At 45.7% G+C, this 24,560-nt stretch overlaps 2 protein-coding genes across 3 annotated transcripts in view; one reads left to right on the top strand and one right to left on the bottom strand.

Moving 5' to 3' along the window:
* DPYSL3 (dihydropyrimidinase like 3) overlaps positions 1–14,787 on the top strand; it is a 98,929-nt gene extending 84,142 nt beyond the window's left edge. For both annotated transcript variants that reach the window (XM_069484170.1, XM_069484171.1), the window contains exons 8-14: positions 1,847–1,967; positions 6,337–6,493; positions 7,544–7,685; positions 9,204–9,374; positions 10,647–10,826; positions 12,576–12,738; positions 14,164–14,787. In XM_069484170.1, the coding sequence (XP_069340271.1) occupies positions 1,847–1,967; positions 6,337–6,493; positions 7,544–7,685; positions 9,204–9,374; positions 10,647–10,826; positions 12,576–12,738; positions 14,164–14,252 (1,023 nt within the window). In that variant the 3' untranslated portion in view covers positions 14,253–14,787. The remainder of the gene's footprint in view (positions 1–1,846; positions 1,968–6,336; positions 6,494–7,543; positions 7,686–9,203; positions 9,375–10,646; positions 10,827–12,575; positions 12,739–14,163) is intronic.
* Positions 14,788–23,980: 9,193 nt separating this feature from the next.
* Positions 23,981–24,560, bottom strand: part of STK32A (serine/threonine kinase 32A) — a 58,743-nt gene continuing 58,163 nt past the window's right edge. The window contains exons 9-10 of the mRNA XM_069484169.1: positions 24,473–24,537; positions 23,981–24,074 (exon numbers count right to left, since the gene is read on the bottom strand). Coding sequence (XP_069340270.1) covers positions 23,981–24,074; positions 24,473–24,537 — 159 coding nt within the window. The remainder of the gene's footprint in view (positions 24,075–24,472; positions 24,538–24,560) is intronic.

Raw genomic sequence — 24,560 nt, 5'->3', positions numbered from 1 at the left:
TAAGCCACTGGCCCATCACTGTGAAAGATTGGAAAATCGTTTCCGCAGTGTGAACAGGCCAGGGTGATCAGCACTGTTTGTCAAACTTGTCTTAAATGCTGGTCACTGTAGAGATGTGCTGGCAAGATAGACTTCTAGCAGCAGCCAGGGGATTTCAGAACAAAGTCTATTTTTGTTCCTTGGTTTGTTTTTTCAACCTCCCCTTAACCCTACCACCCCACCCTCCTCCCTGTTCCCGTCTCCTTTTTAGTAAAAAACCCTCTCAGCTGCAAACCTCTACAGCCCTGGAAGCCCTTTTGGGTGAAGTTGGAGGGTGATGTAACCTTCCAAAGATAGTCATGTTGTCAAAGTGCTGAAAAACCTGCAGTGCTGGGGTGGGGGTGGGGGGAATGAGATCAAAAGGACCAGGACCGGGGTCCCAGGGGAGCTCGAGTGGTCAGCATGGGTGTGAAGGGGGAGTGAGCAAGGGAGGAGCCAGTTCCTCTCCAGTTCAAAGCACACCAGATACCATCTCAAGTGATGCTGTTCAGAGAACAGCATCTCAGGACCCAAGAAACAGAGACAGCGCTCAGGAGTACAGAAGTCTGGGTGCTTCAGGAAGGTGTCTGCATTCCCCTCCAGGGCTTTGTCCACATGGAACAAAGTGCAGCTTGGGGGATACCAGCTTGGCTAGCCAAGTTCTTAGAGTCTGTCGTCTGAGCCACACCCTCCACGAGCAGTGACTGGTTTGCATTATACAACCACTGGGCATCTGGAAGCTATTTTTGGTATATTTAAAAGTGTTGGGCTCTACAAGCTAACCAAAATGTCATAGCCTTACAAAAAGGAACTGTTGTGGATTAAATGGAATAATGCCAATGTCTCTGCTCTGGGCTGAATTGGACTAACTCAGGCTTTGGGTAGTAACACAGGCGCTAAACTGATCAGAAACTGTGATCAACAGCAAGATCGACAGCTACCTTTCAAGGAACGCTTGCCTTGTCCCAGAAATGGGCTAATTGCTTTACAAGGATTAACTCATTTAATCCTCACAGCAGCCGAGGTGTCAGGTCTTATTCTTATCCCCACTTACAGACAAGGGCGTTGTGGCTTTGAGAGGTTGTGTAACGTGCCTGAGGTCACCCAGCTTGTAAGTGCTAGAACCAGGACTCAGACCCAGGCCATCTGAGAATGCCTGAGCTCTCAGATCCTGCTTTGTTAAAAAAATAAGGGAAAACTTACTAATTCTTAATAAATGCAACTGGATTGGTTAGCATAGTTGAAAACATGAATTCTACATTAGGGTGGGATGGGAGAGATCAATAATAAAAGAAGTCTTTGTGCTGAGAAGCCTGGGAATTATTTTTGTATAAGAAATGCCTCTGAGAATTAACCCTTTGCTGACCATCTATTGCCACAAGAGAGGACTTGAGGAACCGTGATGCCTAATTACTCTTACTGCTTATGTTAGGCATAATGGTGTGATTGTGCTTCCTGAGAGAGTCTGCCCTGAGAAGACTGGGGAGCAAGGGCTTCCATTAAGACGTACCCTTGGTGGTAACCACAGGGAGAGGAGATTGTAGGCTAAGGAAAAACTCCAGCTAACATTGAGTGTATACTCTGTGCCAGGCATTGTTCTCCGACAGCAACCCCGGGCTGTACTTTCCTTATCTCCATCTTACCACTGCAAAGCTAAGGTCACGTGGCTAGGAAGTGGTCGATCTGAGATGGGGATCCAGGCTAATTCCAGATCCTGCTTGGTCCCGTGCAGCGCTGCATTCTCATGGTTTATTGAGGCGGAGGAGAGGCAGATTGGAGAGGCTTATGTTCCTATTAACTCCTGGGGACTTTTTTTCTTTTTTTGCAGCTGGAAGCTGAGGCTGTGTTCCGTGCCATCACCATTGCCAGCCAAACCAATTGCCCTCTCTACATCACGAAGGTCATGAGCAAGAGCGCGGCTGACCTCATCTCGCAAGCCAGGAAAAAAGGTGATCTGTGCTCCCAAGATCTCAGCGCCCGTGCTGCACTGTGTGGCTCCTTCCTCCTCTGGGTGCCCTGTATCATAGACTATAAATGGTGCCTACTTTGCTCACTGCCTTGCTCTCTAGAAAGCCCTTCTTCACGTCCTGTGTGGGTGGCAGGATCCTGGGATTTTTCCCACTTACATATAAGTAAACTGAGGCTCTGGAAGTTTGGGTAATTTGCCCAAGATGATATAACTTGAAGCAGTTCTGAGATTTGGTGCATCCCCCCCGCTTTTGATCTTTCATTTTCAGTTCACATTATCTGAGCTTTATAAATGGACATATTAGTCAAGGTTATATTGGGTGCAAAAGTCAAAGATCCAGCTTAAACTGGCTGAAACACGCAAAAGTAAATGATTGGTTGTAGGTGTTTCAGGCCTGGGTAGATGGAGGAGTTTCAAGAATGGTATTGGGGCTCCTTCAGTCTTGCTCCTTTCTTGGCTCTGTTCCCTTTCTGTTGGCTTTATGTTCAGTACAAATGGTGACAGGAATAGATGCCAGGAGGTGCGTGGTGTCCTCACTTTTTGGTGGAGATCGTGGTGGGGAAGCAGAATACATCTTTCCCAACAGCTCAAGCGGAAGTCCCCGGGAGCACTGGGTGTGTCCTGGCTTGGGTCACTTGCTCGTCCCTGTACCCGTTGCTACCTTGGGATGGTATAATCTGGCCAGGACTGAGGACAGAATTCAGAGGCGGGGTCATGCCCCCTGAGCCACACAAATTAGCACAAGTTGTTTTAAAAAAGGTGTTGAATGCGTCTCCAAAGCATGTCTACTGCCGTGGCCAATGTGAGCGGTCTGTCTCTGCTGCCTTCTCACTTTGCTGCTACTTTTCTCCACTGCTGTTAACTTGGGCTTCGTTTGCTCGCTTTGTGCTTAGCTAAAGTGTACTCCCATTTCCAAGCTTTCTTCTCTGCTTTTTGTTCCTGTTCTCAATGACAGACGAATTGGACTCGGTTGTGAGGTTGGGCAAATGAACAGAGTGTGGTTGAGAAACCGGGGATGCGGGGCTCTGTGTTGAGTTGTGAGAGGGGATTGACCAGGCCCGGTTATGTAGTCACTACCACTGTGAGCCAGTGGCTGTCCTGGTAGCAAAGAGACCCAAGACGAGTGATTCATCTACCAAACCCGTCTATAAAACTCCACGTGTGAGTGACTGGCGCAGCTAAAAATAGTCCCAGCTGACGCCGACGGCTGAGCGTTCAGCTGCCTGGCCTTCTGGCAGGGGGCAACTCCTTTCTTATGGGAGGGTCGTCTTTTGACAGTCTCCTGGCTGGCAAATTCTGGGGCATCCCCCACTTCACTACATTCACAGTAAGCCTGCTGTTTTCTCTGTGTTTTTGAATGTCTCAACTGACACGGCATGGTTGCTCCACTGGGTATGGGTAATTGGGTGAGAACCAGGAACGTAGGGCTCCTTACCCATTCTTGGAGAAAGGCAAAAAAAAAAAAAAAAAGTGCATAGGTACCCTCCCCACCCCGGCCACCACACCCTCTGCCCACTACTACCCACCACCCTCTCATGCCTTCTGCTGATGGCTGCATCCTGCCTGGGACCCATTCTCAGGACAACCCGGGGGCCCTTCAGGACAGGGTGTTTTAGTTATACGCTGGTCTTATTTTGAACTTTATGGAGAAAAATGCCTCGCCCTTAGCCTGTTGGCTCATGATTCTCTGGCAAGGAAAATTAGTACAGCTGTGTCTCCAGGGTGGAAGGGAAGCACTATTTCAGTGATGAAAAACTGGCAGCCGAGATGGAAGCCAGTAAACATCTCACGGACTGTCATTCTCAGGGAAAGAGTCAACAGCGTTCCAGGCAGGAAGACAAAGCGTAGCGGTGGTGATTCTCCCTTCCTGGCCAAGGATCCTGTTTAAGTCCCAGTGTGTTTAGTCCCCAGTCAGAAGGGCTCTTTAACCATATGGCTGCTCAGAATTAATATCAGGGAGCTATAATTTAATGAGGACAACTATATGCCCAGGACAGAGATAAATACTTTAAATTTTTTATTCTATGGAATTCTCAAAGAACTCAGAGAAATAGGCATTATCATTACTCTTTTTTAGATTAAAAAAAAAAAATTGAAGCACAACTTGTCCAGGATCTCCCATCTGGGAGAGCTAGTATTCAAATCTAGATTTAATTGCAGTCTTTGCTTATTTGATTCTTCCATGCTAAACATAGTCCAGAGGGAGAGTTCTTCCACTTTTAAGGTGGTATATCTCTCAAAAGTAGTTGAGTGCTTGCTATGGCTTTAATTTCTTCATTTCTTTGTGATCCTGTGTGCTTTAGTTTGATAAATATTTTTGGAGAGCCTGTGACATTCTCATCAGTTATGTGTGGATCTGTTTTACTGCCAGCGCAACAAGCAGGGCTGTTGTATGTGAATCATTGCCATTGTACCCTTCTTTTGCCCATGGCAGACATTACTAACCAATCCTGAGTCTTTTTCTAGTCAGATCAGAAGGATTATGAAAATTCTCCCTACCTGGAATTCTAGACAACCATTATTAGTTGATTGGTGTTGAAATAAGGCAAAATCTAATTATAATCCTGGCCGTAGAGTGTGACCTCATGGGGAACTTTGACTATGGAAGATAGAGGATCAAAGCTAACGAAGCCCAGGGCTGTACAGGGCAGTGTTGGCCGAAGACTCTGGCATAGAGAAACTTGGTGCCAGCCAACTTTCCATGAGACAGTGTTCGCCTTTTGTATCACTATCTCCTCCTCCTCTGCTTCTTCTCCTTCTTCTTCTTTTTTTTTTTTTTTCTCTTTGTAGAGACAGGATCTCTCTATGTTGCTTAGGCTGGTCTTGAACTCCTTCCTGGCCTCAAGCAATCCTCCCACTTTGGCCTCCCAAAGTGCTGGGATTACAGGTGTGAGTCACCAACCCTGGCCTTATCCCTTCTTGAAGAAGCTCAACAAAAGCTTAGAACAGTGTATTTTTCAGTATTCCTTCCCTCTCCATGGTTTGGCCAGTTAAATCCAAATTCTTGACACAAAATTTGATGTGTCTTAGGTTGCTGGATGTCTTTGAGCAAGCTACTTATTGCCTTAGGATAAGGCAGCGGTCCTCGACCTTTTTGACACCAGGGACCGGCCTTGGCTCCACCTCAGATCATCAGGCAGTGGATTCTCATGGGGAGAACCCAATCTGGGTCCCTCGCAAGCGTGGTTTGCGGTGGGATTCTTGCTCCTGTGAGGGTCTGATGCTGCTGCTGATCTGATGGGGGCTGGGGCTCCGGTGGTGATGCCAGTGATGGGGAGCGGCTGTGGGTGCAGCTGGGGCTTTGCTGGCTCGCCCACCCACCGCTCGCCTCCTATTGTGCGGCCCAGTTACTGACGGGCCACAGCCTGGTACCCATTCGAGGCCCGGGGGTTGGGGACTGCAAGGTTAGCGGGTATCAAATGATAAAAAAAAAAATAATGAAAGGCCAGGTGTGGTGGCTCATGCCTGTAATCCTATAATCCTAGCACTTTGGGAGGCCAAGGTAGGAGAATTGTTTGAGGTCGGGAGTTTGAGACCAGCTTGAGCAAGACTGAGACACTGTCTCTACAAAAAAGAAGATTAGCTGGGCATGGTGGCACATGCCTGTAGCCCCAGTTACTCAGAAGGCTGAGGCAGAAGGATTGCTTGAGCCCAGGAATTTGAGGTTGCTGTGAGCTATGATAATGCCTCTGTACTCCAGCCCAGGCAACAACGGGACCCTGTCTCAAAAAAGAAAAAAAAAAAAAAAAAAAAATTATGAGAGTTTCTGATCCACAGGAATGGATTTTACTTTGTGGAATCAAAGAATGTCCTTGTAATGGGAAGATCTAGTAATTCCCAGTGATGGGGGCACATCCAGGGCTTTGGGTTTGTACAGTGGGAAGGAGGAGGAGGTAAAGAAGTCAATATTTACTGAGCATCTATGTGCCAGACCCTTCACATATGTCAAAAGCTTTCATTTTCATAAGCCTGAGAAGTGGACATCATCTTGTTTTGTTTCATTAATTCTAGAACATGTCTATTTCACATTTTAACATTTCTGAAATTAGGATGAACCTTAAAATCAATATATATTTGTATTTTTTGGGCCTCAAATTTTAATTTGCCTCAAAATTTGAGAATCAGTGCTGCATCTTACAATCAATGGCTTCTTCTAATCTAGGAAATACAAAATTATTCACATTTAGCAGATAGAAAAGCAGAAGCTTAGAAAAGGTGGAAACAATGACTTGAGCCCGGGTCTGTCTGGCTCCAAACCACAGCCTTGGGTAGGCTTAGGAGCTGTGATGAAATATGCCGGGCCCAGGGCAGCACATACCTGACCCTTGCCTATCTCCTTCCCCTTCCAGGAAACGTGGTCTTTGGCGAGCCCATCACCGCCAGCCTGGGCATAGATGGAACCCATTACTGGAGCAAGAACTGGGCCAAGGCGGCTGCGTTCGTGACATCCCCACCTCTGAGTCCTGACCCAACCACTCCTGACTACATCAACTCCCTGCTGGCCAGGTTGGTGCGGGAATGCCCAGCAGCAGGTGTTTTGTAGAAACATCCTGGGGCCAGCTCAGCTAGACTACAGTCTGCAGTGCAAAAAATACATGGAACATTCTCCTCCAGTCTTGAGCATGGAAAACAGGCTCTTCCCCATCACATTTTAAACAAAAATACTGTAATACTAGTAGTACTGATAATAACCACACCGTTATGTGCCAAGCTCTATGGTGAGACTACACGCGTGATCTCATTGGTTCCTCATAATAACTTCATGAGTGAGGCACTAATCTCACCATTTTATAGATTAAGCAACTGAGGGTCAGGGAGGCTAAACTTTTGCCTAAATTCAAATAGCTGGTCATGATGACACAATCAAAATTACAGGGACAAGATCAAGCGTGTTCAGGGTCTCATGAAGATATTAATAGAACGTAGAATGATGGTTACCAAAGGTAGGGAGACCAGGGAGGCATAAATTGAGGATGGTTAATGGGTGCAAAAACATATTTAGATAGGATGAACAGAATCTAGTATCCAGTAGCACAATAGGTTGACTATAGTTAGCAATAATTTATTGTATGTTTTAAAAGTAACTAAAAGAGTAGGATTAGAATGTTCCTAAAGAAATGATAAATGTTTGAGGTGATGGATCCCCCAATTACCCGGATTTGGTCACTACACATTGTATGCCTGTATCAAAACATCACATGTGCCTCCGGAATATATATAACTATTATGCACCCTTAATAATTAAAAATAAAAATAAATAAATAAAAATTATAGGGAGCCTCATTTTTTGCTGCCCTCTGGGGACACATGGGATTATGTCATCGCTCATTGGAGCCCTTTTTTGTTTTGCTACAAAAAAGATGATCTGATCCCACACCCCTCACTTTCCAGGTGGGGTAACTGAGCTCAGAGAAAGGAAGAAACTCATCCAGGCTCACACAGCTAGTAAGAGGTAGAGGAGGGATTCCAAACCCTCACAGTGGACACTAGATTCTGGGCCCCTAATGTGTCTCCGGCCATCTCTCCTATTCACTTGGAACTTTTCTCCTTTGCCAGTGGGGATCTGCAACTGTCTGGCAGTGCCCACTGCACCTTCAGCACTGCCCAGAAAGCGATTGGGAAGGACAACTTCACAGCCATTCCTGAGGGCACCAATGGTGTGGAGGAGCGGATGTCTGTCATCTGGGACAAGGCCGTGGTAAGGGATCGAGGTCGTGGGAGGGTGGCTAGGGCCAGACCAGAGTCTCCTGCCACCAACTGAGCTGGTGACACTGCTCCTCCATGTCGCCTGGGGGGGAGGGGTGGGGGGATGCTCAGGGTGCAGGTGAGGTCTCGTACCTGCAGAGATGTCTCTAGAACCAGGTGGCCCAGGTGGTTGTGGAATCTTTTTCCTGGGGTGATGAATCCTGAGATCTTGGATTGAGGAGGCCTTCTCCTCTAGACTGTTAAGGACTAGGAACCAGACATACAGTGCCTTCATCTGATTGCATGAATGACCTGTACTTAAAATAATAGTGAATTAATTCTTTTTGCTTGGAAAGTTTCATGACTTCTTTTGAAAGGGCTGAATATAACCCTTTGAAGTGGTGAGTAATGAGTCTGTGCCTGGACTAAATTCATTTGCTTATCAAGGTTGTCCCATACTGAGGGTATGTGGTCATCCAGACTATACAAATGATCATCTGTCAATGTCTTCTGGCATAGTGGCCTGATTTTATTTTCCTTGCTCACGTCACAAGGGCTGACAAAAGAAATAGCCATGCAAACAAAGGCTTTCCCAAAAATTTTAGTAAAATTAATAATTAACTCATTATTAAGTTCCCTATGTTTTGTTTTGAGAACCCTAAAGACATTCATCTCAGAGCTAAATAGAATGTATACGAACTAGTGCCTCATTCATCTACACAGTGTAATCCACTGAGTTTCCACTTTCTTCTTGGCTCCCAGGAAGCTCAAAGCTAGATTTTAAACTCAATTTTTTTCCTTAAACAGACCTTTTGTTTTAAGAAAAGGGAAAGTGTAAATATTTTGTCTCTTCTTTCACAGTGTTTAGCTTTTTTTTCCCCACACTGCTTTATGTTTATGGATGTACATATATATATTCATCCTGGTATTATTTGGAAATGTTAAAAAAATATATTTTAAAATTGCCAACATGATACAAGCTCAATAAAGAACACTTGGAAACCACAGACATGCACACACATGAAAGAAAACAAAAATATCTCATAATTTCACAAGCCAGGGAAACCATTGTTATCATTTGGGTGAAGTTCTTCCTTATTTATCCTACGCACATGCAAATACAAACACATATCTAAAGGATGGGATCATAATCACATTTGTTTTTACTGTGAATCATCTATTAATATAATCCTTTTTAGAATTAGGGCATCGCTTCTCGGCCTTTTGGCTAAGATCAAGTGTAGAATTAGAAAGGGCAAATAAGTAAATGTATGAACCTATCCAGAAAACCACGCATACTTCGGGACCAGTAACTTCTATCTTAAACCATGTGTTTGACCATTTTGCCTCAGCAGTCATGACAGCCCAGCTGATTCTTAAGCTTGCTGGGGAGGTTCTGTGCTCACCACCTCAGAGGTTCCTCTTTGTATTTTGGGTCTTTGTGACCATCTTCCTCTGAGCTCAGAAGCCTTTCATTGATCTAGATAGACACAGAGATAGAGATATGGATATAATTTTTTGTACTCCATAGGCCACAGGGAAAATGGATGAAAACCAGTTCGTGGCTGTGACAAGCACAAATGCTGCCAAGATCTTCAACCTGTATCCCCGCAAGGGAAGAATATCTGTGGGCTCTGACAGCGACCTGGTCATCTGGGATCCGGATGCTGTGAAGATCGTCTCTGCCAAGAACCACCAGTCTGTAAGGCTCGAGCTGGCGGGCGTGGAGGAGCATGAATGGGGAACGCATGCGGAGAGCTTGGTCAGGAGCGATGTGTTGACGTGGTACACCAGGGTAGTTAGACTAGGACGCGTTGCAGTAACAGTCCATCCCCGAATCTCAGGGGCTTAAAACCTCAATGGTGTTTCTAACTCCTGCTTCTCAAGGCTGGGGGGTCAGCAGAGGGGCTCTGCCCATCCCGGTCACTCAGGCACAGAGGCTGATAGAGGCTCCCCCTCCAGCCCCTCCACTCATGCCTCTGTGATTGCCAAGGCGGGGAACAGGGCATGGTGAACGGTGACTCAGCCCTGAAAGCTTCCGCCGGAAGTGGCATGAATAACTTCCTCTCACACCGCACTGGCCAGAGGCAGCCCCACGGCCGTACCTAACTTCAGGAATGCAGGAAGCACAGTGATGCTTGTGCTTGGAAGGAGAAAGAACGGGCAATAACTGGTGAACAGCACTGATTGACCTCCTCCTAAGGAGGCTCATAATTAAAGATCATAATTAAAGCCCAGGACCTCACAAAAACAGGTTTAATACTTGTTAGTAAAAATAGTGGATATTTTAAAGCACTTACGTTTCAGGCACTGTGCTTTTAATTCACTGAATCTTCATAATAGTCTTCCACAGGTAGGTACTATTATTATCCCCATTTTAAAGATAATAAAATGGAGGTACAGAGAAATTTAGTAATTTAAGCACCAACAAATGGTGAACCAAGCATCGAAACCTGACTCCAAACTGATGCTCTCAACCACTCTGCAGTAATGCCTCTTACCCATTGAGTCACTGAAGAAGGTAGTAAGAAATGCCATTTTTGGTGGTAATGGCCTTTGAGTAAACATTGTGTCATCTCATATTATTTAATTTCGAGCTAGTAGGGACCTAAGGGCCACATAAGCCCTCTGCCCACCCACTCAATCCAAGACTGCCACATGCAACATTCCTAATAGTTATCCAGCTTCTCTTTGAACACTACCAGTGACAAAAATTGACTCCCACATGAGGGCCTTAATAAAGATTGGACACGTCTTTTTGCTCGCAAGTCCGGTCGTTACTTAGCAAGCATCTGTCTTTTGGTGTCTTCTACCACTGAAAGCTTGCAGATGCACGGTGAGCTTTTCCTGGCTTACCTGGCAAATCAGCCCCTAGGGACACTGAAAGCAGGGTCCCAAACACCGAAGATAACCACATTCATCTTTCTCCCCTGCTTCTATCCCTGCCATGGCTCTGCCCCTCACCCGTCTCTAGGCCGCAGAGTATAACATCTTTGAAGGGATGGAGCTGCGCGGGGCTCCTCTGGTTGTCATCTGCCAGGGCAAGATCATGCTGGAAGATGGCAACCTGCACGTGACCCAGGGGGCCGGCCGCTTCATCCCCTGCAGCCCGTTCTCCGACTACGTCTACAAGCGCATTAAAGCCCGGAGGAAGGTAAGAAACGGGAGCCCAGAGCTGGGGCAGGGGCTTTGTGTCCCATTCAGGCTCAGGGATAGTAGCCATGAGATCAGGAGGGGGCTGTGTTCTCTAGACCCTCACAACGAAATTCACAGTGACGATCTTGTCCCCAAGAACAACTACACAGACTTACTGTACTATTAAAAGGGATTTCAAAAACTTTTTGGCCAAAGAAAGTTTTTTTCCCCAAATTATTTCCCCCACATTTTATAGTGCTTTTATTTAAAATAATATCAGTTTTTTTTTTTTTAAGAAATAAAATTACTCCTAAAAAATTAAGATGAGAACCAGGAGTCCACACCCACTCAACTGGGACGAGCACAATGTTTAGCTGTTGTGGTTCAAATAAAATCTTATTTGCGTCGCTGGTTTTTTAATATACATGTAACTACCTCTATATATACAAACACATGCACGTATAAGTGCGTATATACACACACACACATGTGTATACATATAAAACAAACAGGTTAGTTCTAGTTGATTTAGGAGCTCCTATGAGGCCTAGAACTTTCTTTTCACCTTTTCTCTCTTCTCCTCCCCAATCTCCGGGCCACCGTTGTGTATGTGTGCTGTGCTCCACAAAGCAAGGTTAGACCAGCCCTAGGATTGTGGAATTTGAGCGCCACACTCCAGTTGTGGTCCAATAGAGAAGAGAGTGAAACTCAAACTTTCTGAGTATCAATTCTATTTCTATTATTATCTTCCATTCTGGAACCAAAGAAATGTTGAGGATTCAGAGTTAACGGGTTTTGGGGAGTACAGACACAGCCATCATCCCACCGGAGTCATTAGCATCTGCAAACGTGATGGGTTGTGCTTTTGAGCCTGCACCTGAGCCCCTAACGCACGCAGAGGGAAGGTGCTGGCAGGACTTCCAGGGAGTCTTACAATGGTCCGTCCCGCACGGTCAGGCTCGTCTGGCAGCGCATCCTCGTTGCCTCGCCTCTGGCCAGAGAAAAGAAATGGGCGGAAGCTGTGTGCCGCTGTGCCGCTGTGCCGCTGCCGTGGGTGGTCTTGCAGTGTTTGTCTAATACAGACCGTAAGCCCCTTTGCGGGAGGCACCATGTCTCCCGTGACCATAAACCCCAGTGCCTGGCACAAGGCCTAGCAGAGCATGCACTGGGCTGATGTTGCTGGCTGGCTCCACAGTCCCAGGGCAAGTTCATGGCCACAGCCAGAGGTCAGTGGGTCAGACCACAGACACTCATTTCCTGACCTGCCCACCCTGATCTGTGCTGAAGAGTATGAGCGTGGAGCTCCCACATGACCCATCCTGGCCGGCGCTTAGGGCCTCATCTCAGACTGCTACCCTTCCGGTCGCTCTCCCGGCTGTACTGCTGTTCTTGCATCTCATGATGTTCCCCCTTCTGCTGTCTGTGCTTGCTCTTCCCTCTGCTGGCTGCGCTGTCGTCCACACGCTCCTCTGCCTCCCCTCAGCCTCCCCCTCCCACAGCCCTGACCCCATGGCAAGGTCCTTTGGTCTTTCAGATCGAAGCTTATCTATTTAGAGGGGCCTTCCCTGACCACCTCCATTGTCACTCTATCATGACACACTCCTTTATTTTATACTACCTTTCCCTTCCTCATCTTTAGTATTATTATTATTTCCTGGCTCCTAGCACACACACTCTATTCACTGATATATTTATGCTACCTAGAACAGACCCTACATTGTTGAATGAATGAATGAGTGATCCGTGATGCGCTCTTCTCTGGCTGCAGATGGCAGACCTGCATGCCGTCCCGAGGGGCATGTATGATGGGCCCGTGTTTGACCTGACCACCACCCCCAAAGGGGGCACCCCCGCAGGCTCGACCCGGGGCTCTCCCACTCGGCCAAACCCACCCGTGAGGAATCTGCACCAGTCTGGATTCAGTCTGTCAGGTGGGTGCTGCAGGCTGCTCGGGGGAGGAAGGAGGGGGCCGGGGAGGACCAGGGCTCTGAGGCCAGAGGGTGATCCTGAGAGCCCAGCCTGAATGTGTTTTCAAGCCCTGCGCTGGCATCCTCTTTAGGGAGGAGGTCAGTGGGGCAAGCGGGAAGGTTTGCTGACTCAACCAGGGGTCCTGGTGAGAAAGGAAGACAAGGCACAGTCAGGCTAAACATCAGGTTTTCAATGGTGACAAATTCTGCTTAGAGATCAGACCTGGATGGCGGGGTGGGGCAGGGGAGTGATTTCCACTATGAATTAATAGTGATTTTCTACATTAGCCTATGAAAGCTATGCAGTATCTTGTGTTTTCTTTGCCCAGGTTAAAAGATAGCTCAGATTATTTTTATGATCAAATTGCAGTAGCTTCTTATGACCTAGGACTTTTATTATGTTCTTCCATCCCCAGTAATAACGCTGACAATAGCCACCACGGATTGAACACTTCTCGTGTGTCAGCCACACCATTACTCTTACCTAGTCTAGAAGAACGTTCTGATCTAAATAAATAATGATTCACTTGCTCCATAACCAGTAGTCTTAAAAATGGGGAAAAATAAATGTAGATTTGCATCCCTATCCTGGACAATGTGAGAGAGGCGAGACACCAAGAAAGGCAAGATATATTTAAATGGAAAATCACAGCATATGGGGAAAAGAAGAGGAGTAAGGAATGGGAGAAGCAGGGAGACCGGGAGAAAGGGGAGGGGGACATAGGAGAAGCGAGACAAAGGAAAAGAGCTGAAAGTTTTGAGGTCACTTTGCCAGAGGTCACATGTTGCTAGTCCCAAGCAATTTTTGTCGGGCTTTTTGCCATTTTTTGTTGCTCGCTGGCTGCCTTAATCCTTAAGCTTTTCGAGGCTCCTTTCTGAATGGACACACGCACACACCGAGGTGTCCTTTTGTGCTGTGGTCACAGGGACCTGACCATCGCCACTTCGAATTGTGAGACCTTGGGCAAGTTGCCTGACTTCTCAGAGCCTCCGTCACCTCCCTGTCACACAGGGGCAGTGAGTGCCCCTCTCAGCCCAGTGCAGGGGATTCAGTGTGGTAATCCGCTCAGCACTGAAAACGGTGCCTGCCACGATGAATGTAAGCAGGTATTTTTCACATCGTTAGGGTTGTTCTTCCTCGTAATATTATTATTATGCCGAGGGGCAGATGAAATCTAGGTAAGAACTTGGCTCTTCCTACCAGCCAGTAGTTTTGGGGGCACATAAGAAAAGTCTAGAAGACCTGACAGACTGGAATGGAAGTATCTTGGGAGGTGAGGTCAGGAGGGCACTTAGTACCTTGCACTCTTGAAATTAATCCAGTTTATCTCTTGCCCACACCCCTCTCCCTCCCTTTTTTGCTCCCTGGGACTTTATTTCCAACTGCAGGCACCCAAGTGGATGAGGGGGTCCGCTCCGCCAGCAAGCGCATCGTGGCGCCCCCTGGAGGCCGTTCTAATATCACATCCCTGAGTTAAGCAACCCCTCCCCAAAGAGAGGGGCAGAAGCAAGAAGAGATTTTCTTGAAGCCAAAATGGTACACCGATATTTAAGAAGGAAAGTGAATCCAAACAGTTGCGATCTAAAGAATCAACAAGCCTCAAGCCTTATGTTTCTCCAATGTTACGCTCGCTTGCCTAGCTTTACGAATATTGCTTTGTTTTCTGTTTATGCATAGCCTTGATTTGTTCGGCCCCTCCCCATTTACATGCATGCAATCAGACAGGCCGCTAAGGTAAAAGAGTCTGCTATATTATTATAGTGTTGAGAGCGTGTGTAGTGCTGCATCTTACGACAAGGGGACAGACAAAGCTGGGATGTCAGGGACAAAAGGGACGCAGGTTATTTGGGGTGAGTGGGTGGTGGGAGCCCGGAGCAAGGTGGAGGGCGCAGAGGGGCTGGGGTTGGGCGTGTAGGCGGGAGGTGGGTGGGCCGGGTGAGCGGAAGGGGTGTTGTGTATTGTGTTGATGACGTACGTTTATTTCCATGGGAGATGGCCGCTTGTGGCAGCTGTCCCCTGGGGTCCGCGGAGAAGGCAGACAGACAGTCTTTAGGTTCTGGACTTTGTCACGTCCCCTCCTAGTAGATTTTGTTTCTTTGAACATTTATTAAAATGCCAAAACCCAACCATTTCTTCCACCTGCTTCATTGTTGCCAGTGTTTGCTCGGGCCTCTTTCTCAGTGTTGCTTCCAAATCCTCCTCTTTCCTGGGCTGGGAAGGGCGGACGGGGGGAGAGCAGGTGACGCTTCTCCTCCTCTCACCCTCCCTGCGCCTCTGGTGCTCTTAAAAGCCAACAGCTGAGAACACAGCGCAGGCCCTCAGAGGTGAGGGCGGCCGCAGCTTAAAGACGCCTCCCTCTAAACATGGTGAGTTCCCTCTCCCTCTCCTGTCTTTTCAAACCCAGAAGAGTAGCATGCTTCCGCGTCCCGAGTCAGGATTTTAGCTTAGACGGGGCAGAATGAAGGGCCTCTCTTGCCAGTGGTGTGTGATTCTCTTGATGTCCTGAGATCCAGGCATAATAACAGGATTTTTTTTTTGAAAGTTGATTTTATTAGGTATTCCCTAATTTTTACTGTAATGGGTAATCTCAGTTTATAAGAGAATCAAGCAGGGATTTGGGAAAGCCAGTCTTGAGCAGAGGGAGCACATTTTGTGGCCCCAGTTCTGTCTTCCTATTCTAAATCATGTTTTCCCTCCCATTAGCCGACCCTCTGGGGAGTCTTTTTGTTTCAGTACCTGTATCTCCCAGGTGAGCGGAAATGCCATGACGCAGCCCGCCCCGGGGGCGCCCGAGGGAAATTAGCACGGAGTGTTTGCATCTGCCTTGCCAGTCGCAGCTGATGTCCATTTCCCTCTCGTGCCACTTCTGAAAATTCAGTTTTGGAACCAGTTCTGTGAACAAGATGAGAATGTGTAGAACCAAGACGCTCATTTGCAGGAAAAAATATATCCCACCTGAGAATCGTACCTCTGTGCTCTGGGGGACCCGGCTAGTAGAATCCATAGCCCTGTGTACTAAGTACTTTGAAGAGAAGAGCAGGCCTCAAACACCTTTTAAGTGCTTAGAAGAAACCAGTATCTTTGATTTCAGGTTTTAAAAAGTTGAAGACTAGAGAAAAGCCAACACTTGGCTACAAAGGAGTTTGGAAATAGCCAAGGAAGAGGATTTCCCCTAGCAAGCTACTTTCTTTCTGTTCCAATCCTGAAAAAGACTTTTCCCCCTCATGATAATCTTGCTATTTTTAAGGCTCTCATGGTGCTTTTCTTTTAAGGGAAACTTAGGTAAAAGGGAAAATGTAGCTCTAAATTTGCAACTCAAAGATTTGGGGGCCTATCCTAGAACTGAGAATGGCAGTTTCATAGGCAGAGCCAGTTTAGTTTGCCAGATCTGAATCATATACCTCATTAGCCAGGCAGGGCTGTAGGACAGGTTGCAGTTCCAGCCACAACCACCAGATGGAGGAAAAGGTACATAAATAAACTCAATTCTGAGCATCCACTTCTGCGCCATCTGCTCTGCCGTTTCTCCGCTCCTGAGTCCAACTCATCCCTCCACAGCTTCTCTATGCCATGAAGATACATCCTCCATGGCCAAATGGGTCACTTGCACTGCACTTGGGACTTCCAAAATGAAGCATCCCATTGGAATTTTGTATTCCACACAAGCGTTCCATACTGTAGGAACAACCCCTTCATGCCCTCATCCAGAGGCAGTGTTACCTAAGAAAGCCTCTCTTTCTTCACTTACCATGACTAACTTACTTTCCAAGCATAGACATTCCTGAGAATTCTGAGAAAAACTTCCACCATTTTCTTAACATGAGTACCGAGGGATATGTTACTTAAGTTAAAATTGATATCCAGATTTGTTCTGTTCCATAAGACACATCAAACAGCCCTATGCAAAGGGTTTAGGAAAAGAAAACGACGAGTCGTGGCCCTCTCCAAGTTCACTGGCATCTCTTCCAGATGTGGGAAGGCACACTGGATCTTGGTTGCCAGGCTGTCTTTGCCATCTCATCCCTTGGCCCGGCCCCTCTCTGAGTGTGCCCCTGCCACCCCCCTGCCTCACATTGTCCTACACCCAGATGGCAACCAGTTGGAGTTCTTTCTGAGAGGGCCACCAGCTTGGGTAGTTGAAAAGGTGTTTGTGGAACTGTTAAATCAGCCACCCTGGTAGAGCTATTTCATTCACTTCTAAATTTTCTAGAAATAGCAGGATTATAGTCATCCCCAAAATGGATTTTCTGTAAAGTCCAGTCATCCTTTGACCTTCTTCTTCATGGCTGTTCCCAGAGTGTCACACTCTTCCCCAAAGGCCGGACTTCCCCTTGGCCTGGACTTTCACTCACCCTGAGCAGCCCTTTCCAACAGGGTGGACGATTCCCAACTTTGGTTCTTGCCACAAGCTTCCCAGGCCTTCTCCCCTGGAAAATTCCAGCTCGAGTCCCAGATCCACTCTTGGGCTGTCCCGGGCAGCCAGCATTCATTGTAAGTTTCCTCTTTGAAAACTGGTGTGTGGGTGTTCAGTTCTGTGTCTGGTGGATATGGACAGACAGTAACTCTCCCGTGATCTGTGCTAGCCGTGAGGCAGCTCTGGAACGTAAAGAGCTGTTTGCTTTGAACCGTGAAGAAAACTGTGTTTTGAGTTTAGCTGAGATTAAAGAAAACAAAAGTTCATTCAGTGACTGTTAATGTAAACCTGGTTATTAAAATAACTATGAAATTACCAATGTTGTTCTCCAGTCTTCTTCTGTGTGTGATGCGCCACTTCACCTAAAATATTAAAATGGTACAATAAAAGTGAAATACATAGTAAGAGGCAGATTTGATGATAGCAGAATTATCTGGAGAAAATTTGGGGTGGGGAAGTTCTATCTTTTCATTGAGGTTGAGTCATTAGTTTTTGGCACAAAAATTTATAACCGTTATTGAAACTTTGGAGAATGAATAAGGTTTTTTTCTATGAATCATCAAATTTCACCTGAGTCAAGAACAGAACCTCAAAGTGTTAGGGTATTTTTTTTTTTTTTTTTTTTTTGGTAGGGAGCAGAGTTTGTCATTTCCTTAAAGCTTTACTATTGGATTGTTTTGGAGAAAAACTTAAACTCAGCATGTGCCAAAGTATATTCTTTAGCAAAGTGACCCCAAGGAGTTGAATGAGTGTTCAAAAGGATTATTTGTTATGTGTACTCTTTTGAGAGGTTTAAGGTATATATCAACACATTGAAGACTCTGAGAAATCCTGTAATGAAGAAGTCTTTCAAACTTTGTCCAATTCTCAAACTTGTTTGACTATTGAACGCTTCTATCCTATATCATCTTTTAACATCCTACCAGACCTGTTATACTAAACTCTTCTGAGGACACACTGTTGCATCCAGCTCAAATTTGTGTAGGTCATTTTTCATTGCAAAGGTTAGTCTAGTTTAAAGAGGGAAACTGTTGGAAATGGGAATTTTATTCATTTATTTATTAGAGACGGGCTCTCGCTCTGTCACCAAGGCTGGATTGCAGTGGAGTGACCATAGCTCACTGCAACCTTGAACAGAAGTGCCGACCAGCCTCCTGAGTAGCTGGAACTATAGCCGTGAACCACCACGCCCAGCTAATTTTTATATTTTTTGTAGAGATGGGGTCTCGCTGTGTTGCCCAGGCTGATGTCACACTCCTGGGCTCAAGAGATCCTCTCACTTTGGCCTCCCAAAGTGCTGGGATTGCGTGTGAGCCACTCTGCCCAGCTGAAAGGGAGAATTTTAAAGCCTGGTGCACCTGAAAAGTCCAGGGTTTGATTTGAACAGATTCAAGCATAGCTGGGTCTAAGCACTAAACCCTGACATCAGAACATTGCTGCTTTCCTTCTCAGCTCTGTGTACTTTCGGTAAATGCATCTTTCTTAAGAAAGCTGTTTCCACCTGGGGGCAGAGTTGGTCATGGGCATCTCCAGGTTTTCATTTCACCTGCTTAGTAAGCTCAGAGAATGGAGAGTCCCTCAAATTTCCAGCTGAAGAAATTGATTCTGATTGGTCTGGCTTGGGGCCACTTGTGCATTGAACTAGTGACTGGCTGAAGAAACTATGGGACTAATTGGCCATGCTTGGTCACTTGCCTAGCCCCTGAGCACCTGGACGATGTGGACACTCACTAACTTCGCAAAGAAAACCGTTTTGTGATTCGAGACAGCATGAATACTAGGAAGACAAAACCAGCAATGCTATGGCACCATTCTCAAGCCTGCAGGGCATAACTGTTTTGCTCAGGGATATGTCTGTGTATAGGCTAGGACAGGTGGGAGAGGAGATCGGGGACCAGGGGATGGCAATTTCGGATTAATTGCTTTTATATGTGATGAGCCCCTCTCGGTTTGATGGAACAATGCCTTGGAAACAGGAGCACAGAGTTATTATGCCTTTTAACACAGAAGCTCAGAAACCAGACTAAAAGCTACTCTGAGGGCATAAACAATTATTTTACAATTAAAGTTCAAGGTTTGATGTTTAATAAGCTTTGATCCATAGTCCCATGTGGCTCAAACTCAGGACTGGTGAAACGCCTCTCCCTGCACGTGACCAAGGCAGCAGCCGAGCTCTGTTTAGGACCAGGGTGAGTTGAAAGGGAAGAGTCAGCATCTAAGATGAACTCAGGGTGCAGGGCTCTAAAAAGGATGAAGTGGTTTAAAAAAGTAGTTGGTGAAAGAAACACACTGACTAACTTTCACACCTCTTCCTTCAGGTGGAGGTATCCAGTGGCTGAGTCACATCTGACGGGTAAGGAATGAGAACACTGAATAGGACTAACAAGGGCCCTCTGGTTCCAAAGAACTTTCTGGAATGAGCTTTCTGACCACCAGCCTGTCACAAAGGGGACACCAACCACACGCAGGAGATGGATAAAAGGGCAGAGCAGTGTGCAAAAATGACATCACATACTTAAGGCTGGTACTCTTCACAATCTAAAGAGTTCTAGGTCCTGCCCTTTGCTCAGATGGCTGCTAGGAACACAGCAGGACACAACAAGACCTGGACCACAGTGTACTCAGCATGCAGGACTTGAGAGCCCACGACACACACAAGAGTCTGCTTACTGCAGGACAAGCCCAGGGAGCCAGCAGTGCGGTGGCTGCTGAGCTATGGTGGGTCTGGGAGGAAGTTGGCAGGTCCCTGTGTTCTCTCCCAGGTAGAAGGTGCTTCCTGCTGCGGGAGTTCAGAGCTGCCTGTTACCTTCCCGTCCCAGATTATGGGCCTTGGAACATCTGCCTGCTGCTTTGGTGTATGCAATGGGACAGGACAAAGATGTCGAGGGGAAGGTAGGAAGGCAGTGTGCTGAAGAAAGAGGTGCACAGGCCACCCATGGACTTAAGGTCATGGTGAAAGGCAGAAACTGGAAGTCTGGGCTATGTTCCCTGAGATGTGAATGCTAGAGGGGTCAGGTTTTTTAGTTTTTATACATGTGGATCCATTAGTTTTCCTGTATTCCATAGAGAACATCATCTCAGCACTAGCTTATCTCTGGTAAGGGACATGGCATTCTTCCCAGCAGGGAATGGAAGTAAGAGCAGGTCACTTTGGGCACCCACAATGCCACCTCTAGGGAAAACAATTACACACACACACAGAGCTGACAAAGAAGGGTCCATGGCTTACTGTTTACAGAAGACATTTTAATACACACAGGCACATTGACATTACATATGCTACAGCTCAACAGAAGCTTTTGTTTTTCATTCATGCACCTCCAGGTCAGCTGCCTGTTCACAGCACAGACAACTGAAGTTTGGATTTTTATATCAGTGTTTAATACCAGTCAGACACATGGAGCTTATAATAAACAGTAATCACAAGCAGACAGAGTAGGAAACAGGATTTTGTATAGACACAATACAGGGACAGCTGGGTCCTGAAACAAACTCACAATGCTTTTCATGCTTTTTCGTTTCAGCTCTTGAAGCATTAAAGCCTCCGCATTATTACATCAGCCACAAGCAGCAACACTGGTCCCTGCTGGCTACATTAACACTCTTTCTTCCTAGTTATTTATCCATCCACCCCGTCTGCAAAAGCTAAAATGATAGAAAGTTTAGTTGCTTCTGGTTAAAAGTTGTCTATCAGAAAAAGCCTAACCACTACTTAATTAGATTGCCATAATTAATTTAGCAGTGTTCTATGCTGTTTGATGTTCATTTCTGCCCTAGCTATGACCTCAGGCAAAAGCAGAGCTGCCACAGAGGTGGGTTAGCCATGAGCAGCGCATTTTCTTCCATGGAATGAGGGTGGCCAAAGTGGCAGGTGCAGCTGGCCCACTCATCCACTAGAGGTCCCCAGGAACACACTGGAGGTGCGCAGTCCCCCTGCAGCGCAAGAGTGTTAGAATCAGGATGCTCCCGGACTTCAAACCCTGCTCAGACTTTTCAGATGCTCCAGATAGGTAAGGGAGGAAGCTGTCAGAAGAAAAAGATTCAGGAATACCAGACAAAAGGATGTAACAGTCATCCTGTTTTTTAAAATTCTCAGCCCTGAGCCTTGGTTGTCACGCATCTAGATGAGCTATGTTCCACCTGGGAACACGGGAGACACGTTTCTTTTAGTTCAAGCTATGGAATCAAACCAAAGGATCTGACTTCAACATCTAGCAATAACCATACGGATTTAGGAAAAGTTTTAAGTTTTGGAAAACTTTTTTGTTCTCATGTTTAAAATGCACAGTGGTAGGAAGTGCTTAGAATCAGTTGTTGTGCACTGTGAGATACAGTGGTTTTTCTTTTCTACGCTGAAACACATTGTGTGTCTGTCACCTGGCTGGGATTGGAAATTCACCTTACTCTCTGACACTGTGTTCTCTAATCAGTATGGTCATGGTTCCTGAAAGCCCATAGAGGAGCTTCAGGCACAGAAGCAGCTCGCTGGAAATAAAAGCGAGGCAGTGAGACCACAGAGATTGTACTGGGATCCCATTGTAAGTTGTATAGACGTGAAATAGCACTAAAAGATTAACTCTCATCATGACAGAGAACCTAATGGTCCCAGTGCCCTCTGGCGAGCATGAGAACAGAAAAGTTTCCCAAAGCCTCTCCTTTGGGAGGATGTAAACAAGGTCATAGAAAGAGGAGGAACCAGGTGACTAAGGGGGTAAGGCCACAGCACATCAAGGCTTGAATCAAAACACATGAATGATGGAAACTGGTAAATGTGTACGTGGCCCCTGTCACTGTGGGGGTTACCAGCCTGGAGCAGAACCTGGCCACTTTCTTAGTCGTGCTCTTTTGAACCCTTCCCCCTCTCTGAAATGGAGTCAGGGCAAGTGTTTAGAGTTTATAGTGTTTGGAGACACACAAAATAGCATAGATAAATAACAGTGGAAACTGCAGAGAAAAAGGAATCAAACAAACAGAACAAAAAAGCTGGCTTTTAATTTTTTAACAAAAATATGGCTGCTCTTAACATAGAGAGGCACTATTTCACAGCTCTGCCAGAAATGCCGGGCCTGTTAGCTCAGTGAGGAGAAAACGGTAAATGCCAAGTTAAAGTTTAGCGCTGGCTTTGTACTCATGCTCGGATGCCCCCACGGGACCTCCTTTCTGGATAAGTCTTCCGTAGCAGGCGGCCATCTCTGTTACTTCTGTCTGTTCCCACCTGTCCGGCTTCCCACATGGGTGTCAGTCTGGTGTTCCCTGTTGCCAGGTTACTGCCATCCTAGAGAGGCCCATCCTTTCTGTAAGGAAGGGCAGGTTTAGGTGATGTGAGTAGCCACACGGTTAGAACAGTCCCCACTGAGCTGGTTCACTTCGTGACTCTACCCAGTGGCATCTGTGGGTTGCCAAAAGTAGTTCTTCTGCAAAGATCTGTGTGTCAGTACAACGGAGTTACATCATGTGCACATCTCACTTAGGTGAATTAAAATTTGTGCATGGCAAATCAATCAATAAATAAAAATATTTAAAAAAGAAGGAATGATACATCAATGATATTGTAAGTAATTAGGCAATTCTACCTGCCATCCTTGCAGTCAGCACAATCAGTCTCCATGAACTTACACCGCTGAGATGTGTGAGCATCCCGCTGTTTTAAGAGTAATTCTAGTCTATGAAGACAATGTGCAATTTGTTCAGCATTTTGGTTCATCTGGTATTAGCTAAAATGAGACCAAAAATCAAAAACAAAATTGAAACAAAATAAAAGCAATGACTTGTTTCATTATTGAAGGGTGACTCTACTGTACTAGGCTTCACTGAGAAAAGATACTTCCCATAAGTTACAGGTAATTTAAGGGGTTTTTCAAGGGTAAATTTTACTTTCTTCTAAATTCACTTCTAACTTAGACTGCAACCCCTGTGTAAGATGCAACTTCGCTGAACTGCAGGGTAGACATGCTTTCAGTGCGACAATAATCTTTTCAGATTCTCTCCAGATATAGGTCTCTGCTAATCCTCAAAGGACAATTAGCCCTCAAGAATATGCTTATTGGAAGGAGAATGGTGTGCTAATATTTAGCAATTGCCTTGCTAGGAGGGAAAAAAATAACTCCTGATTTGTAGCATCTGCCAATTTTGATGGTGTAAATACTACTATTGTCACCAATTTCAAGTTACCAACTTCACATCCCGAACAGAGAGTTGGGAAGTGATGTGCACAGTAGGCTCTTGCCAGCTGATACAATGCTGACTCCGGCACACCACTGGATGGCCCTCATAAATCTACGCTGCTTTTAGTCTGGTCCCATGCATTTCTTCCTGATGGAATTCCTTATTCCTATCCAATTCAGCTCAGAGATTTTGACCTCTTTATGAAGTTTTCTAGGTCTGAAAAGTCTCACTGAGTCCTGTGGCCATTTGCCCATTTGTCACTGTGTAGAGGAGTGGAAAAATAAATCTACATCCAAATATTCCTTAAAATAAAAATAAACGCTGTTTAGAATAACAATTGTAGCACTAAAAAAGCAGGGCATGGCTCATCTAGTATAACCCTCCCATTTTATATAAATAAACTGAAGCAGAGAAAGTGGTTAAGTGACTTGCTCGAGATCATACAGTTAGTTAGTGGTGAAACTAGATCCCAGGAGCTCAGGCCCAGGACGCCTCACTGTGTCCTAAGGCCTCCTTAGAAAGATATTCATTCACATTTTCTAAGTCATGAGGTGTAGAGTGGCAAGAACTACTGTCAGCTCTTCTGAAGTGGAGAATTAGAAGTGTCCAAGAAGATGCCGAGGCCTTTACAGGTTGTTATGCTGACCGTCCTCTTCTTGTGGGTCTTTGGTTTGTTCCAAGGCTAGATTTGCTTGTCTTTTATTAAAGTCCCTTTTTACTCTTAAAAAGAAAAAAAAAAAAAGAGGGTTTTATTCTTTAAAAAGAAAAAAAAGGTTTAAGTTTTGAAATGATAACAGTAAGCCAAACAATTTATAAAAAAGTATGAACCAAGGAAATCTTAAAAACATCATTGATTTAAAGTTTAAATCCCAATTCCTCTGGCCCTTTTGTAAACAAAAACTCGACGCTAGGCTGATTTACCTATTAAAAATTTTTTAATACCTTAAAATGTGAAAAATAAGTTTCTGACTTTTCCAATTTTTCTATAATGAATGGGCATCATTTTTGTAATTAGAAAAACGAATTTAATGTTAAAAATATATTGTGTCTGCAAGTAAAGCCTGGCTGAAACACTCCATCGTGTTCTGGGCTTCTCTGTTCTCCCAGGAGTTACTTACTTTTCTCTGTTGAAAATTATGAACTCCTTCTGGACAGATTCAAGGTGCTCTTGAAGAAGACATGTCTTCCAGGTGAACAACGAAAACA

Source organism: Eulemur rufifrons, chromosome 10, assembly GCF_041146395.1.
Source record: "Eulemur rufifrons isolate Redbay chromosome 10, OSU_ERuf_1, whole genome shotgun sequence".
NCBI classification, from domain to species: Eukaryota; Metazoa; Chordata; class Mammalia; order Primates; family Lemuridae; genus Eulemur; species Eulemur rufifrons.
This window is presented reverse-complemented; position numbering and strand designations above follow the sequence as displayed.